This window comes from Lynx rufus, unplaced genomic scaffold (assembly GCF_022079265.1).
Source record: "Lynx rufus isolate CCGP_SWC_20201006 ecotype Redwood Valley unplaced genomic scaffold, mLynRuf1.p SCAF_17, whole genome shotgun sequence".
Taxonomy (NCBI): Eukaryota; Metazoa; Chordata; class Mammalia; order Carnivora; family Felidae; genus Lynx; species Lynx rufus.
In genome coordinates this window covers 29,062,132-29,079,283 of record NW_025814831.1, presented here as the reverse complement: position 1 = coordinate 29,079,283, position 17,152 = coordinate 29,062,132, and the positions used below count along the sequence as shown (strand labels likewise).

At 49.6% G+C, this 17,152-nt stretch overlaps 1 protein-coding gene across 1 annotated transcript; it reads left to right on the top strand.

Annotated features, from left to right (window-relative positions):
* The first annotated feature begins 8,689 nt into the window (after positions 1-8,689).
* On the top strand, positions 8,690-8,845 carry LOC124512230 (60S ribosomal protein L39-like). The gene has a single exon (XM_047079726.1). The coding sequence runs from the start codon at positions 8,690-8,692 to the stop codon at positions 8,843-8,845; it is 156 nt and encodes a 51-aa protein (XP_046935682.1).
* Positions 8,846-17,152: the final 8,307 nt, after the last annotated feature.

The window sequence follows — 17,152 nt, the reverse complement described above, 5'->3', positions numbered from 1 at the left end:
CCAGTCGGGAGCCCTGAGGTCCCATGATAGGCCCCAATCCCCTCAGCGTTCCCCAGTCACCCGTTTCCAGGCAGGGCCAGCTCACTGCCCCCCTCCTCAGCCTGGGCACAGGAGGGGCCCCCTTTGGCCCTCAGCCTCCCTCTCCCCTACCTTCTGCTATTCCTCATTTACATAAATTATCTCTCCCCAATTATCCATCCAGCTGTCCCAACGGTGATCTGTGAATGAATTAAAAACGGAATATAATTTAATAATGGCTGATTAGAAGGAGATTAGTTGTTATATAAAAAGGAAAAGCCAAGAGCCAGCTAGTTGCCCTTAATCTCAGCCAATACCATCGTTATTCAGAAGAGACTACCCTGGCCACCATCAGGCTAGGCAGGCCCGGGGGGCAAGCTTTAGAGGAGAGCCCAGGTGGGCCCAGACCACCCCAGAGAGGAGATCAGGGCACTGGGAGCCTGAGCTTGAGTCCTATCTCAGCTGTGGGCCTGGGCAGCTCCTATTACTTCCCTGGGCCTTACTCCTTCCTTCTAGGTGGTCTCTGGGCTCCTTTCTTGCTCTGAGTTCTAGGTACCCTCAAATCAAACACCTTCTCCCAAGGCCACAGGGACAGATCCTGCCTGACCCCTGCTAGGCGTAATACCTGGGTGTTCAGGAGTTTGGTGTTCAGGCCCTGCCTCCCAGGAACACACAGGAGTTGGGGATGTAGACCTCGGGAGGGCATCTGCCTGCCTGGGGTAGGCAGTCAGAGAAGAGATGGAGGCTGGTTGCACCAGGAAGGCTCCATGGAGGAGAGTCTGGCCAAGAGAAAGCAGAGTGAGTACCCGGCAGAGCCTCTGGGCCCCCTTAACCTCAGCTGAACGACTGGGCCTAGTGGAGGGGACATGTCTCTGAGATTCCCATTCATTCTTCCACTCTCAGCTCACATACGCCTCCTCCAGGAAGCCTTCTCTGACCTTCCCAGCCTTGGTGTCTCCACAGTGCTCCCATAATGCCCTATGCTTTCTCAGTGCACTTAGCACATCTGCGTACAGGCATTCATCTCCTAGACTGTGAGCTCCTGGAGGACAGGGACCATGGCTTTTTTCATCTCTGCATCATCAGTGCCAGGTACACAATAGTTCCTCAACAACTGAGCAACTATTGAATAAAGATGCCTCCTCCAAAAAGCCTTCTGTGGCTGCCTTCATGTAGGTTTAGTGAGCCTTTCGATGCTCCCCACTCTATGATTATGCCTTTGAAAACAGGGCAAGCCACTTACAGAGAAGTAATATACATAAACAAAGAGTTACAGATAAAGATGGACGGACGTACAGCAAAGTGGTTCAGAGGACAGGCTCAGTCAGACTGCCTGGGTGTGAATCCCAGGTCCACCACTTATAACTGTGTGACCTTGAGCATGTTACTATTCCCTCTGTGCCTCAGTTTCCTCATCTGTGAAGTGGATGTGTTCAATAGTATTTCCTACCTCTTAGGGTCTTTATGAGCTTGTCACACCGTGTTGTTTTCTCCCCAACTGTGGGCTCTCTGAGGACAGGACTCTTCAGCTCTCTGTCGATGGTACTGGATGGACAGACCGGCCCATACGGGGCTATCTCAGCAGTCCCAGCTGCTGCTTTCACACCGAAGGTCCCAAGGGGGCGCACTCTGTGCAAGAAGGACCAATAGGTCTCACCCAACACTGATGGAGGCTTGAGGCCAGACTTAGAGTCCCCACCCTTCTCGAAGCAGCTCACGGATTCCTGGGGGAGTAACATGCCTGTAAGAGGGGTCTGACCCCCACAGCTTGTGTCTGGGCACTGTGTCCCGTGTGGCTGACATCCGAGGATGTCTGCCAGGAAGGAAGGAAATAGGCACACTGACCTGGGAGGGAAGGCCGAAGAACCCTCGAGCAGCAGCCCACTCAGGCATTTGGGGCCATCGCGGAGTAGCGGGCAAAAGGAACATGGTCTGCAGTGCCACAGGCTGGGGACGGATGGAGTGGATGCCAAAGGAAGCTGATCACCTCAAAACGTGAGGTGGTACAAACTGTGTGCACACTAGGTAAGTATTTGCTGATTGGCTAACCAGGAAGCTCCAGAATTTTTCAAACTCTCCTAATTGTAAAAACCTTGATTCCTTATGTTCGGAGAGGGGCCTGGGAACCTGTATATTTGACAAGACACCCCCACCCCCCGCCCCCAGGTAAGCCCCATGAATAGGAGTTTCCCGCTGCCCTCCCATCCCCCAGGCCTGGGAGCTGCCGTGCCCTTGCCTTCCAGCACCCTCTGACTCCCCCTGGTGCCCCCACTCCACGCACACCCAGCCCAGGCCAGCCTCACTCACTTGCAGAACAATCTTCCTGGAGGAGCCCAGAGCATGTCTGTCCATATTGCGGCAGGAGGCCTCCCAGGCTAGCCTGGGCTGTGGGATAATTTGATATTCAAATCCTGGCAAAGACCTGCTTCAAGTTGCTGCAAATTAAGCTGATTTTGTCCCTCCGAATGAGGGATTTGCTTCTGTGGATCAACCCTTCCCAGGACTTGATGAGGTCAGGATTAGAGCTGGAGGGACAGAGAGAAAAGCCCGAGGCAGGAGGCTTGAGGTCTGGAGAGGTGATGGGAGGGGGAGCCCAGGTCCCAGGGGCCTGTTACCGACCCTGGAGTTCAGGAAGGTTCCCAAGGTCTCAAAAATCAGCTCTTCCCGGTGATGGCAGGGCCTCTGGGCCCCAAATGGGCTGACCTCACCCCTGTGTTCCCAGGAGAGCCCAGCCCCATCCCATTCCCGAGGCCATTTGTGGACCTCATCTAATCTTTCCAAGCACCTGTGAGCCAGGGCACCACTGATCACCCCATTTCACTGATAAGGAAATGAAGGCCACAAGAGGTAAGAAGAGGCTCCACCAGCCACAGATAACCTGGCCTCAACCACTGCCACCAGCGTGCTGTGTGACCTTGAGCATGAGGCCTCTCTGAGCCTCCTCGGAAGGATTATCGACAATGCATGCACAGTGGCGGGCACATGGCAAGCAATCCACCGAACATCAACCAAGGTTACTACCCACAGAGTAAGCACTCCATAAATGTCGGCCAAGGTTACTAGTCAGAGCAGGGATTGGAAGCTAGTCTGTTCTGGGCCTCGCAGACAGTCGTTCCCCGCCTTCTCCTGGAGGTCTGTGCCTGCTCCCGACTCTACCCCTCCTGACAGGACCCCCTCCCTGGAAGAACCTCATTTCCATCTGTTTTATCAAGGCCTGTACTGTATATTGCAGCCATTTCAAATTGCACCATTAAAGATTTTATGCTGGAGACGTTAAAATTAAAAAGATCTATGTGCAAAGAGTCACAACGAATTTAATCAACTTGATTTAATAGAAAACAGCAAATGGAATTTATGATGCTCCAAAAGACAAGGGAATTTTTTTTCAACAAAAAATAATAAAGATCACTTTGTGGAAAACAGAAAGTAGAGTGGGGTGGGGGGAGCTCCCCATCTGAGAGTTTATCAGAACCTAATCCGCAGTGAACAAGCCCAGTTGGGGCTGTTTGCCCACTAATCCCAGCTGCCATTAAAATATTAAAGATAAATCTAATCGTCTCTTTATCCAAAATAAGCGACTTTTGTGTGGGGAGAAAACATCTAACCCTTTGGGAGGAGAATTAGTCCTAATGCATCAAATGGAATTCGGTCCAGGCTGGGGCGAAATAGGGTTTAGAGGCAAATGAGATGGTAATAGAAATAAAACCCAGAATAACAAATTAAAAACCCTCATTTACACGAATTAAAAGGGCTCACAAAAGGGCTGGAAGCCCAGCCCTACCCTCCTCAGCCCCCTGCCCACACCCCCCCTCCCCTGGTCTCACAGGCCTAGCTTGTCACCTGCCTGCAGGCCCAGGGAGAGGACCCATGGTCTGACCTCGCCCCCTCAACTTGTGCCTCACACCTCTCTGCAGCCCTCCCCAGCTTCCCTCTCCAAGCCCAAGCTGGGCTCCAGAAGGCTCTGACTGAGCCTGTAGTCAGCTCCCCACACCCCCTGCGTGGGTTTCTGTCCCACTGCTGTCTCTCGCTACATGAGGTCGTGGTTTCATTTCTGAAACTCCCTGGGCCCCTGTTTACTTCCTAAGAAAATGGGGATAATACTAGCCTCTCATCCTCTGGCCTTAACCCCTCTGCTCTTCCCTGGATTCAACAAGATGACATCAGGACAGCCCCCAGCTCTGTGCCTGATCCATGGTGACCACTCAATTGTCAAGTCTGGTCAAGCTCCCCCTCGAGGCTCCCCAGGCAGCTCAAGCACTTTCAGGACCCTGGGGAAGTCAGGTCTGTGCCCCAGGAGGAAGGAAACCTTAGCAGAGAGTCAGCTAGGGAGGCAGAGATGGGCAGACAGAAATAATTTTGAGTAACTAGGTGGGGTCACCCCGAGTTGTCATTCAAGAGGACTGAGGCCACCCCAGATCATCAGGCTTCTCACTAAGCAGCTCTCTGTCCCTTAAGATTGCCCTAGCATTGGCTTTGTGGCTCCCCCTTCATGGTGACATTTCAGGGGCTCTGATATATCTGGGGACACCTACTCACCTTCTGGTCTAGGTCTGAATCCCCTACATTAAAATCACACTCTCTGCCTCAGTGGCTGGATGCTTATTGAAGGAGATAGAGTCTCCTTCCAGCGGGGTCAAGGGCCCCTCTGTGAGTCATCACGGGTTGACAGAGACAGACAAGTGTGACAAACCCCTTCCTGGGAACCTGTTTGGACTGCAGTGGGGAGGGGTGAGAAGGGGGCCTTCATGCCTGAGGTACCCCATCACCCCACTGGTCTCTCCCCCAACCCCAGGAGAGCCACAATGCATCTCTGACCTCCCCCAGCCTTCTTAACAAATCCACTTGAACAGGAAACTCATGTTGACAGCATTTTATTATGGGATATTAAGTGGAATTGGATTGCAGGCTAAACCTTCCCTGGCTGGCTTTCCGTGCTCGGCTGGCCTCCTCCCCACTGTGCCCACCACGGTCCCTCCTCCTTCTGGTGTGTGCTGGGAAGGGGGTCTCTCCTCCCATCCCCTTCAACACCTCCCCCTACCTCAACCCTTGGCGGTGCCAAGTGGTGATTCTAAGCAAGAGGAAATTGGTATGGGTGGGAGGGTGGAGAAGACGACCTTCTCCACGAGATAATAAAGGGACACATAAGGAGGTGTTGGGTGGGATGAGATTTTTCCAGACAGGCATCCTAAACCTGGGTTTTGATGGGAATGCACTAAGAGGAGATGGTCACAGGTGAAGGAGTTGGGAGGTCCATTGCTGCAAGCTGTCTTAGGACCTGGGCAAGGAGGTGGGTTCCTAGACTAATACACGGTTCTGGTTAGCAAACATTAAGGAATCATCATACAGGATTAGAAATAAGTAGAACATTTGTGAGTGCCTACCATGTACCAGGCACCATGGCAAGTGTTTTACATACATTGTCTCATTTAACTCTCAAACCCTGTAACATGGATTCTTTAATTAACCCTATTTACAAAAGAGGAAATTGAGGCTCCCAGAGGTCAAGTCAACCTGAGATGGCATAGCTCGTAGTATTGAAGCCAGGTCTCACCCCAGCCATCTGACTCCAGAACTGTGCTTTTGGCCACTCCACCATAATACCTCCTATCAGGTGCTGTACCAACCACTTATGACAAAATGGGCAAGGTATAGTCTTTGGTGCCAGATGGCTGGCCAGACAGTGGATGCATTTGTCCACGATTCTTCCCTCTCTCTCCACTCTTGGCATAAACTTCCCTTGTGGAGGGATTTTTTTGCCCCGCTCCACTGCCTTCCGCCTTGGTCATGTGACTGGCTTCAGCCAATGGAATTCGGCAGATATGACCCAAGCAAAAACTTGAAATGGGCTTGTGTGGTCTGGCTGTCTCTGCTCCTTATCACCTTGGCCAGGAGAAGAGCACGGCTGGGTAGCCACCGGGCCTGAGGTGAGATGTATGAAGCAGGACTGGACCAGCCTGCAGTTCAGAGCCAAGCCTAGCTGTGCCTGGACCCTAGGACCCTGAGCAAGAGATAAACTCCCTGAGATGCAGATGTTGTCTGTTACGCCAGGTATGCAGAAGCTATGGAGTTGAACTTGGATGGCCTTTCAAAGAAAGACTACTTGGGGCGCCTGGGTAAGCGTCCGACTTCAGCCAGGTCACGATCTCGCGGTCCGTGAGTTCGAGCCCCGCGTCAGGCTCTGGGCTGATGGCTCGGAGCCTGGAGCCTGTTTCCGATTCTGTGTCTCCCTCTCTCTCTGCCCCTCCCCCGTTCATGCTCTGTCTCTCTCTGTCCCAAAAATAAATAAACGTTGAAAAAAAAATTAAAAAAAAAACAAAGAAAGACTACCTATTCAGGTGCAAGAGTGTGGTTAGCAGACAGCCTCCAGCTGCAGCCTCTTAGAGATCCACACAGTGCCCTCCCCCACATTCCAGCTTTATTAAGATATAATTGACATATAACATTGTATAAGTTTGAGGTATACAACATGATGATTTGATACATTTATAAATTGCAAAACGATCATCACCATAGCGTTAACTACCACCTCCATCCCATCACATAATTATCATTTCTTTTTTGGTGGTGAATACAGTTAAAATCTCTTACAACATTCAAGTATATGGCACAGTATTGTTAGTTATAATCCCCCACTGCAGTGTTTGAGGGAGTCTGCCTGGCAGGGTGGGGGGGACTGGGGCTTGGCTATTTCTGCCCAACTCAAGGATCCTTTACTGGGCAATCTGCTCCAGAACTCCCTGTTAGATTGGCTGAGACTTTGCGAGATCTGCATCATGGTCTAAGGCTCTTGCTGTCAAGCCCTGCTTCCTCCCCCTTACCTTTCACAGGTGTCACCCACCACCCAAATAAATCACTTGCACTCGTAACCCTGCCTTGGCACGTGCTTCCTTAGAGAACCCGAACTGTCTTATTGCCACAAAGCCTAATCTGGGTTCAAATACTGACTACACAATTTACTAGCTGCTGGACCATAACCATACTCTGACTCAGTTTCCTCATCTTTAGAAAGAAGGTAACAGTAACACCCATCTCATAGGTTTTTTTGTGAGTATTGAATAAGATGATTCAGGTACAGGGCTGAGCAAAATGCCTGGCACATAGTAAGCACTCAATAAATGTTAATGGAGATTGCCAGAGGTAGTTGTAAATCTCAATAAATAAATGCTATCTATCTATGAATTCTATATAGTAAAATACCAAGTCAACAGATATAAATCTAGGGTGGGTCTTAAAAGACTGGAGAGTGAGAAAGGCGGGCAGCTGAGTTGCAAGTGAGGACAAGTATAAAGCAGAAAAAAATGAAAGCTTACAAATGAGACGGTTGATATATTCTGAGCCATCGTTTGATGAAAAAAGATGACCGGAAAAAAAGATGACCAGATTTCTGTACGATCCTTCACCATCTTCTAAACACTTTCATGCATACTTTTCTTTGAGAGCTCTCTAACAAAGCCAGGATAGGCATCACCGTCCCCATTTTACAGGTAAAGGAACTGAGGCACAGGGAAGCTTCTTGTGAGTTAGAGCACACAAGCAAGTACCAGAGGCAGGAACAGAACCATGCCTGTAGCTTTCCCTGCACAGAAGATGTATGGAAAAAGCACCAAAACAAAAAAGCAAGGGGCTTCCTGCAGCAAATCAAAGTTAGATCACTGCACAAGCCACCACTCAAGATGCTGAAGGTGGTCGTCTAGATGGCAGGAGAAAGGATACGATTAGTGAGCATCAAGGTCTATAAGGTTGGAGACGAGTGACAGATCCAAGAGATCCCCAGCTATCAAAACTCGGGAAAAGCAGATCTCTGCTCTGATGGCAAGCCCTTCAACTTTTCCCCAGGTCAAAACATTTGGTTTCAAATCCGTCTTCATTCTATCAGTGAGGAATTGCTTATGTGATAGACCAGAAAACAGTGGTTTAAACACTGGTAGAAGATAGGAGATGGAAATTTATTTCTCCCTATGTAAAAAACAAACAAACAAACAAACAAACAACCTCACCAGGGCAGCGCAGGGTTGATACGGTGGCATGGTGGTTCTGGGTCTTCGGGCACCCAGATTTCTGTTCTTTAGTCCACTCTCCTAATCTTAGCTTCCATCCTCAAGGTCACCTAATAGTCTAAAACAGCTCTTGAGGCACTAGCCATCATGTCTGTGTTCTAGACAGGAAGCTAGAGGAAAGGTAGAAAGAGCAAAAAGGATGTTTGTGAAATATCTTAAGGTTTTTGCTCACGTGTCGGCAAGAACTTTACCAAAGGGACCCTCCTAGCTGCAAAGGAGGCTGGGAAATGTAGTCTTTTAGCTACAGACATCACCACTCTGAATAAAATTAGGGTGCTGATGCTAAGGAAAAAAGAGAAAAGAGAAACTGAGTGGGCAACCGTCAGTCTCATCCATACCATAGACCCGTAACTTATGAAGAGACCTCTCTTCAAACCCTTCTGTTTGTAACCCCTTCCTAATCACAGCTCAAATGTGGCCCAAATAAGATTATTAAGGGAAACGAGTTCCCAGGCTGGATGGCACTGGGGAGTAGAGTTAGGTACTATACTCACATCTTATAATAGCTCGGGATCTGGGTTATAAACGACTCTCTCTGGTTTGACTCAAAAAGGAATTTACTGCTCCTCTCTCTTCTCCACCATCATGGGGTGTGTGGTTGCCTATTCCTCACTATGTGTTTTCACAAGACTTGCAGGATCAAACGATTCCTGGCTAAGAAACAAAAGCAGAATTGTCCCGTTCCCTGGTGGATTCAGATGAAAACTGGTAATGAAATCAGGTTAAACTCCAAGAGGAGACACTGCAGAAGAATCAAGCTGGGTATATAAGGGGTCACACATGAGATGGTACACATTTATGCTGTGTCGAGGGCCCTGACTCATACCATATCACACCGTAAACATCGCTACTCCTGAACAATTGGATGTGTTTTATTGGGAACGTTTTTTTTTCTGTTTCTCTGCTTCTGCACTAGCAGGTTGGTTCAGTAATAAATATATAAGAACTTTTCTTTTTTTTTTTTTTACAGAGAGAGAGCATGAGCAAGGGACAGAGGCACAGGGAGACAGAGAATCCCAAGCAGGCTCCATGCTCAGCATGAAGCCCAACACAGGGCTTGATCCCACGACCCCGGGATCAAGACCTGAGTCAAAATCAAGAGTCAGACGCTCAACTGACTGAGCCACCCAGGCATCCCTTCAAGGTTTTATTTCTTTTTAAAAAAAATTTTTTTGGGGCGCCTGGGTGGCGCAGTCGGTTAAGCGTCCGACTTCAGCCAGGTCACGATCTCGCGGTCCGTGAGTTCGAGCCCCGCGTCGGGCTCTGGGCTGATGGCTCAGAGCCTGGAGCCTGTTTCCCATTCTGTGTCTCCCTCTCTCTCTGGCCCTCCCCCGTTCATGCTCTGTCTCTCTCTCTGTCCCAAAAATAAATAAACGTTGAAAAAAAAAATTTTTTTTAATGTTTATTTATTTTTGAGACAGAGAGAGACAGAGCATGAACGGGGTAGGGGCAGAGCGAGAGGGAGACACAGAATCTGAAACAGGCTCCAGGCTCTGAGCCATCAGCACAGGGCCTGACGCGGGGCTTGAACTCACAAACCGCGAGATCATGACCTGAGCCGAAGTCGGACACTTAACCGACTGAGCCACCCAGGCGCCCTGCTTCAAGGTTTTATTTCTAAGTAATCGCCACACCGAACGTGGGGTTTGAACTTCTAGCCCCAAGATCAAGAGTCACGTGCTCTGCTGACTGAGCCAGCCAGGTGCCCCAAATATGTAAGATTTTTTTGTTTGAAAAAAAAAAAGAAAGAAAAAGAATAAGGCCTTTCCTAGAAAGATACTGGGTAGTGCAGAGATTCTCCAGGTCTGGGACTAGAGTCAATGTAGTTACTGTCACCTCCACCGGACCCTAGGTGCTAGAACTTCCACTGACCCTACCACTGACCCCGAGCAAGGAAGTCTGCTGCCAACCTGTTACCCTACAACTTGATCTTACAGCAACCACTACTTGGGTTCTTCTCTTGGGTTCTTGCTCCTTTGTGTCACTGGCTCTCAACACAAAGTCAGGGAGGACTGCTTCTGCTTGGTAGAGCTCGGGTCACATGACCATGTTCTAACTGCGAAAGCAAACGTCTGGCATTTCCATTTTCATTGTGGCTTCAAGGGCTCTGTCTTCCTTGAGGACTCACCAGTTGGGGAATTCTCCCGAATAGGAATCAGGTTCGGATGTGGGACAGCTCACAAAATAATGAATGTCTGTTATAGGTCTTTGTAGATGTTGTTTCACATCATCTTCATGGCCACTCACTTTACGCACAATGAAATTGAAGCTCAGATAAGAGAAGGAACTTGCCCAAGGTCATGCAACCAATGACGGTCAAGCTGCCCGCCTCAGAGGGCCGAAGAGTAAGGAATTCTTCCTGGGATCAGCCCTTGGTGGTGTCTCTGCTCCCCCACCCCTCGCCCATCCTTCACTGGATGCAGCATTGCCATGGTTCCCTCACTCCCCGCCGTCTCCTGGGTCTCTGGTAACGCTGCTCATCAGGTCATATGTCCATTGCCTCCCTCTCCTCCTCCTCCTCCTCCAGACCCTCCTGCTTTTCCACCCATTTACAACAGCTTTATATCAATGGCTGTGGCAGGCTGCTTCACTGATCACTGGGATCTGCTTGGATCAGAGCCTTGCCCCTGAAAATGATAAACAGATGGAGGCTGAACTTCTGGACACAGGGAAGGAGAAAGGCCACAGGGACCATTTGGGCAGGTTTCCTACGGATCTCCCGGGAGAAGCCTGGGGCCTGCTGTGTGCGCTGTTGAGACTCTATGAGGAGAACATAGAAATGGCTGCCAGGGAGACCTGGGCTCCAAGATCTCTGAACTTCAACAACTGCACTCTCCCAAGGGCTCTTGGGAGAGCCCTTGCTGCTTTCCAATTTCTTTTGTATTAGTCCCTCTCCTCTCCATCTACCCTCTACTCTCCATCACGACTACCACCTTCGGCCCCTCAACCAACCAGTAGGGTCTCTGGCCCGGACCAAGAGCTACCTCCTGACTGGCCTCCTTATTTTACAACTGCCAGCAGCTTACCTTCACGCTGAGGATGACATCCAAAGTTCTTCCCCTGGCCCACGAGGCCTTGCAGGGCCTGACCCCTAATGACCCGCTATGTTCCTGTCAAAGGCTCACCTGAGCCTTCAGTTGTCCCCTCCAGTTACCCTCGCCTCCTCACTGTTCCTCAGAACTACCTCCCTGGTTCCTCCCCAGGACGCGAACACCAGCTTTCCCCTTAACCTTGCCACCTGCCCCAGACCGCCACCATGGCTGGCTTCTCATGACTCAGGTCTCTGCCCAGATGTTGACTCCCCAGAATGTCCTCCCTGTTCTTCCAAAAGAGACCCCTTCTGTAATCTGTCTACAGCCCCCCACCCTGCTTTGTTTTCTCCTTAATACTTTCGCCTTCTTAAATTATCTTGCTTGTTCCATTACTTGCCTGTTAACTATCCCCCACAACCAGAACCTGAATTCTACGCAAACAGGGGCTTTGCTTTGTTCCAGCCCACAGTATTCCCACCTACAGTATCTGGCACAGGTTAGGTACACTATAAATACTTTTCGAAGGTACTGGGTTAAGTTGTCATGAAACAGTCCTGTGGGATAAATCAGAACAAACACCCTCTCATGGCATCAAGGATGTGGTCATTCCTACCACTTGAGACTGAAGGGAAACTGAGACACAGCCAAGGGGCATGCAGCAGACTAATGGAACGAGTCCTCTAAGCTTTTTTTCCCCCCTCCATTGTTCCACACTGCCCATAGTGAACACTGGGGAAGAGACAAGGGCACATGAACGGAATGTTTTTCTTTTCCCTTGGGAGCTAAAGAAGGAAGCTTTCATGCTGAGGGTGGGAGGGCGCAGGGGTTATGGGCAGCTGAACCCTGGTGGGTGGTGTTCTGCTGGGATAAGATCCTCAGGGGAGCTACAGGTGGCACCTAGAAGGTGACTGATGGGAGACAGGACTTTCTACAAGGCTGGCTTGAAAGCATTGTCCAAAGTGTGTTCCTTCCTTCCCACTCCCTGAGACCCTCCAAGAAAAGTCCAAAGGGCATTGTTCCCTGGAGAACTAGGAAAAGAAAACGGGCCCAGGTGTGTGAAGTAAGATGTTCTTAGCAGCCCTGATTCTGGGGATTCACCCGCCTTTCCCTCAGTGGCCCTTCCTTCCCTGTCCCCCATTCTCAGTGAGGCTGGATGGTGGCTCAAGCATTACTGGGACTCCATTCGCCTCCTTATATCCAAGGTCCCTTTCTCTCCTTGAGGCTCTGATTCCATCTTCAGGAAAACCAGAGGGGCAGCTGGCTGGCTCAGTGGTAGAGCATGTGACTCTTGATCTCGGGGTCATGAGTTTGAGCCCCGTGTCGGGCCTAGCGCTTAAAGAAAGAGAGAGAGAGAACAAGAAAGCAGTGGGTCTAGATTCCACTTGGCCCTTGGTGGCTGCATGTTCCTGGGGAGGTCACCTGGCCTCTCTGAGGTTGCTTCCTCACTTGGAAAGCATTATGATACACGTCTTTCAGGGTAGCTGGGAGGATGCATTGAGATGATGTCAAAAAGTCCAGGAATTAATACATGTTCACCGTACATCAGTTAAATGTGAATCAGAATCTCTCTTGTTTTTCTCCCAGCATCAGCCCCTTGACTAAACAAAGAAAGTGGAATGCCTAGTCCAATGTCTGATGACAGGACGGTGATAGAGGAGGGCCTCTGAGGCTCTCTGAGGAGACCCTCAGGAGAACTGGCCAGCACAACAAAGGAGAAGGCTTACTCTCCAGGGGTAAGCCCAAAATACACAAGAGCATTTAAAAAAGTGAAACACGTTTATGGGTGACAGATTCATAATGGGATTATTGATTCAAACACACATCCTTTCTCTTCCTTGCATTTCCCCCCTCCTCCCTCCAAAAATTGTTGCTGATGGCTGGGTAGTGACTCAGGGAGGCGGCTTACGGGGGAGAAAAATGACTTGGCTACAGCTGGTGCTGAAAATGACCAGCACTACGGCAAGGGAGAGGGGTAGCCTACTCCCGGATCTCCCTCCTTGAGCCTTATTGTCTTATTTGTCACAAGGAGGACAAAACCCCTGACCTGTCAGAGAAATTGAGTGGATTCAGTGTGGTAAGGGGTCTGGCACCCATTAATAATAATACCAAGAGCTATGATGTATTGAGTCCCCAGGGTCAGTTACCATGCAAGTGTTTTCAAAATATCACCTCCTGGGCACCTGGGTGGCTCAGTGGGTTACGTGTCTGACTTGGGCTCAGGTCATGATCTCGTGGTTCGTGGGTTCAAGCCCCACATCAGACTCTGTGCTGACAGCTCAGAGCCTGGAACCTGTCTCCCTCTCTCTCTGCCCCTCCCCTGCTTGCATTCTCTCTCTCTCTCTCTCTCTCTCTCTCTCTCTCAAAAATAAATAAAACATTTAAAAAATTAAACAAACACAAAATATTACCTCCATCAGTCACTCCATGCAAGCTGGGACTGGATCTGTCCTGTTCCCTACCATATTGCCAGGTACAGTATGCTCCTGCAGGATGATAATAGAAACCAACACTCACAAGAAATGTATTTTGTACGTTCACAGTATAGCTTTTTGCACCTTTTCCAGCACTGTACATGTCTAATCTTCCTGACAATCCTAAGGGGTAGTTACTACCATTATCCCCATTTTATGGATGAAGAAACTGAGGCACAGAAGGCAGAAAGAAGTTGGGTAACTTTCCCAAGGTCACCAAGTAAGTGATAGGGCAATGAATCTGAACCCAGGCAGTCTGGCTCTAGAGTCCATGCCCTCGGCCACAGTGCTAATTCAGGGGACCAGGGGGTGCTCACAAGTCCCAGTACCAGGCTGTTTTGTAGGCAAAGCAATCAAAGCTAAGAGAGAATTTAATGGTTGGCTCAAAGCCACAGAACTGCGAGGCAGAAGACCCAGGATTTGGATCTGGTGTGACCTAGCTAGATGTCTCCAGAAGGGTACACTTCACTCCCCCCACCTCCAACCCCCAAATTCGGACACCTGCCCACCCCCACCAGGAATCTGTCAGAAGTTCACATCTGAGGGTGGGACTGGCTTCAGGCTGACACTGGGCCCTCCCTCCACCTGTAGCCTCTGGAAGGGTGCCTCTCAGAGGGCATGGGGTTGCCCCCATCCCCAACTTCTAGGTCAAGGTGGTAACTATCTCCCTGAAGGCAGGAACTAGAAGCTTCAGGTACAGGGTTTGGTCAAGAGATTTTTCATCCCCATCTCCTGGCAAGAGCTGAGCTTCCATCACTCACATCCTTGCCCATCGGGTGATATCTGGCTTATCGTGGATGTCCTGTGATAAGTTAGCGACATGACAGATGCCATTAACATAACATCCCCATTCATCCTTCCAGGGTAGGCTGACATGGAGAGGAGGCCAAGAGAGGAATGAAGTCAAAAGAGAACAGCTTTTGACACCAGACTCCCTTGAGGTGGAGTCTGGTCTTTGCCGCTTACTAGCTCGGTCACTTGGGACAAGTTACCTAACCTCTCTGGGAACCTAAGTTTCCATATTCATAAAATGGGAAGGGAAAGCCACTGCTTTGCACAACTCCAGGGGGTACCACTTATATTGTTATCTATGTGACTGACGCCACATGGAACCCAAATCCATAGAATACAAGGTGTAGGCTACCTCAAGATTGCATATCTTTGAATCTGCACCTTGCAAGTGAGAATATCTATGCCATGTGTATCAACTATACGAAGAAGAAGAAGAAGAAGAAGAAGAAGAAGAAGAAGAAGAAGAAGAAGAAAAGAAGAAAAGGAAAGAAAAGAAAAAAGAAAGAAAAGGAAAGGAAAAGAAAAGGAAAAAAAGAAAGAAAAGGAAAGGAAAAGAAAAGGAAAGAAAAGAAAAAAGAAAGAAAAGGAAAGGAAAAGAAAAAAATAAGAAAAAAAAAAAACAAGAATAGCTATGTCAACTTTCAGTTGTGGATCCAAGACACTAAAAGGGTTCTTGTGAGGACAGATTATGTTGCCTAAAGGGAATGAGCAAGATAGACGCACAGTAGGAATGACATTATTATGGGATGAGGAGGCAGGCCTTGGAGTGAACAGTTTACTTCTTCCAGACACTTCCCTCACTGAGAAATACCCCAATCTAATTCCAGCTCTTGTGTGGACCAGGCCACAGTGAGCGGAGACCCATCTCATAACAGCCCTGATAGCAAGACCTCAGTTTCCATACCCTATGGGGTCTCCTCTTACCTCTCAGTTTGGTCTCATGCCAACCACAAAGGGCACTAGACACCCTGGCAGTAGGCTGGGTTAGGAGGTTTTGATTTATTTGGGGGGTTGCAGCTGACTGGCCAAGAAATCCTGAATGGAATCTCTCCCCCAGCCTGGCTTTCCAGTCTTGGCCTAAGGAAACTAACCCTGTCTTTATCTTGCCTCATAGGGTGAATTTGATTCAAGAAATATTTAAAACAATCAATTCAACCAACTTTAGTTGTGAAGCAAGGAAATAAAGGCTTACTTCTCTTAAAAGGGAAAGAAAGAAGGAAAGAAAGAAAGAGAGAGAAAAAAAGAAAGAAAGGAAGGAAAGAAAGAAAAGAAAGGAAGGAAGAAAAAGAAAGAAAAAAGAAAGAAAAAGAAAGGAAAGAAAGATTTAAAACCTAGTGTATATTAGGCACAGTAGAGGGGGATGCCAACGTAGATAAGACAGTCCCTGGCCCCAAGAATGTTACAGAAGAATTAGCTGAGCTGGTGTAATGCAGGGGCTCAGAGGTCCATGGCAGGTGTCTGTGTGTGTGTGTGTGTGTGTGTGTGTGTGTGTGTGTGTGTGTAGAATCACCTTCACTTCACATTTGGGCCCAAGAGGATCATGTTCCCTGCAGAGCCCTCAAGCAGGAAACCAGTGGCTCCACTGCCCACTTTTGGAATTCAGGCTTTTCCCCAGATAAGGCTCCTGCCTCTCACCACTTTTCAACTGGCCCAGTTGGTGGCAATTCTGCAACTTCCAACACAGGAGTTAGTCAAGGGATCCCACTCAACTGGAGACACGATCTCACCTTTTAATGGCCTCTAACGCCTTCTCGCCACCCCTCTCCTCCCCACCAACAATCCCATCCTCTTCGTTCTGTGTGCTCAGTGAACTCTAAGGGATAGCCAATCCCTTGTGTTGTCTATCTGAATTACTGCAGAACCCCTGGCTCCTAGCTCAGAGCTGGTAAGGTGCTCAGTCCGTTTTAGTCGAATGAATGGATGGAAGAATAAATGAAGTCCTTCCATGGAAGCTGGGCACACGTCATGCTTACTCTAGGAAGATGTTCAGATGGCCATGGTTGTTCTCCAAATGAAATCACCACTGTTCTCTCCTACCAGAGACTCTTACTCTGGACCCCTTTAGCATTCGTTTATTCATTGGGCCAATGTTTACTGAGTAGCTCTTCTGAACCAGGCACTTTATCTTGTGCCGCAAGGCAAATGTGGAGCCCTTCCCACCCACACATCTCCCTCTTCACACCCTGGCCCCCTCTTTTCTCCCATGCCACCACACACCTTGCCCAGCCCACTTACCCCTCTTCCTTGTTCTGCCTTTTACACAAGGATCCCATATTTGGGCTTCTCTGACCCTGTCAACCTGCACTGGACACAAAGGAGGGAGGAGGACTCCCAGCCTCTAGCGCCGGCCCTCAGCCCATCCTCCCACCCCACCCCAGGGACCTGGCCCAGCCAGGCTCTGCCCAGAATCCCAAGCCACCCAGCCTCCTGGAACAGCCCTGAACCTTGTTGACTCGTTTCAGCCCCTGGGGTCCCTGCCCATGGGCGTCCTGCCGAGTCCACCCGGTGCCCGGCCCCCAGCGCCCTGGCCCCTCGGTACTGCCTGCGGCGGGAGCTGCCAGCTTTTTGGAATTCCTAATGCTCCTGGCCCCGGTGATTGGCTGCTCAGCTCTGACCCCACTTGGGCTGCCGCCTGGTTGGATAAAAGGGGAATCTCCTTGGGGCTCCAGAGCATTAGACACCGGAGGGGGCACCTGGGACCAACTTCGCGAAGCGGGGAGCCCGGCGGGGGGGTGGGGGGAGCGAAAGACCTGCGGCCTCAGCCCCTCCAAAGAACCGGGAG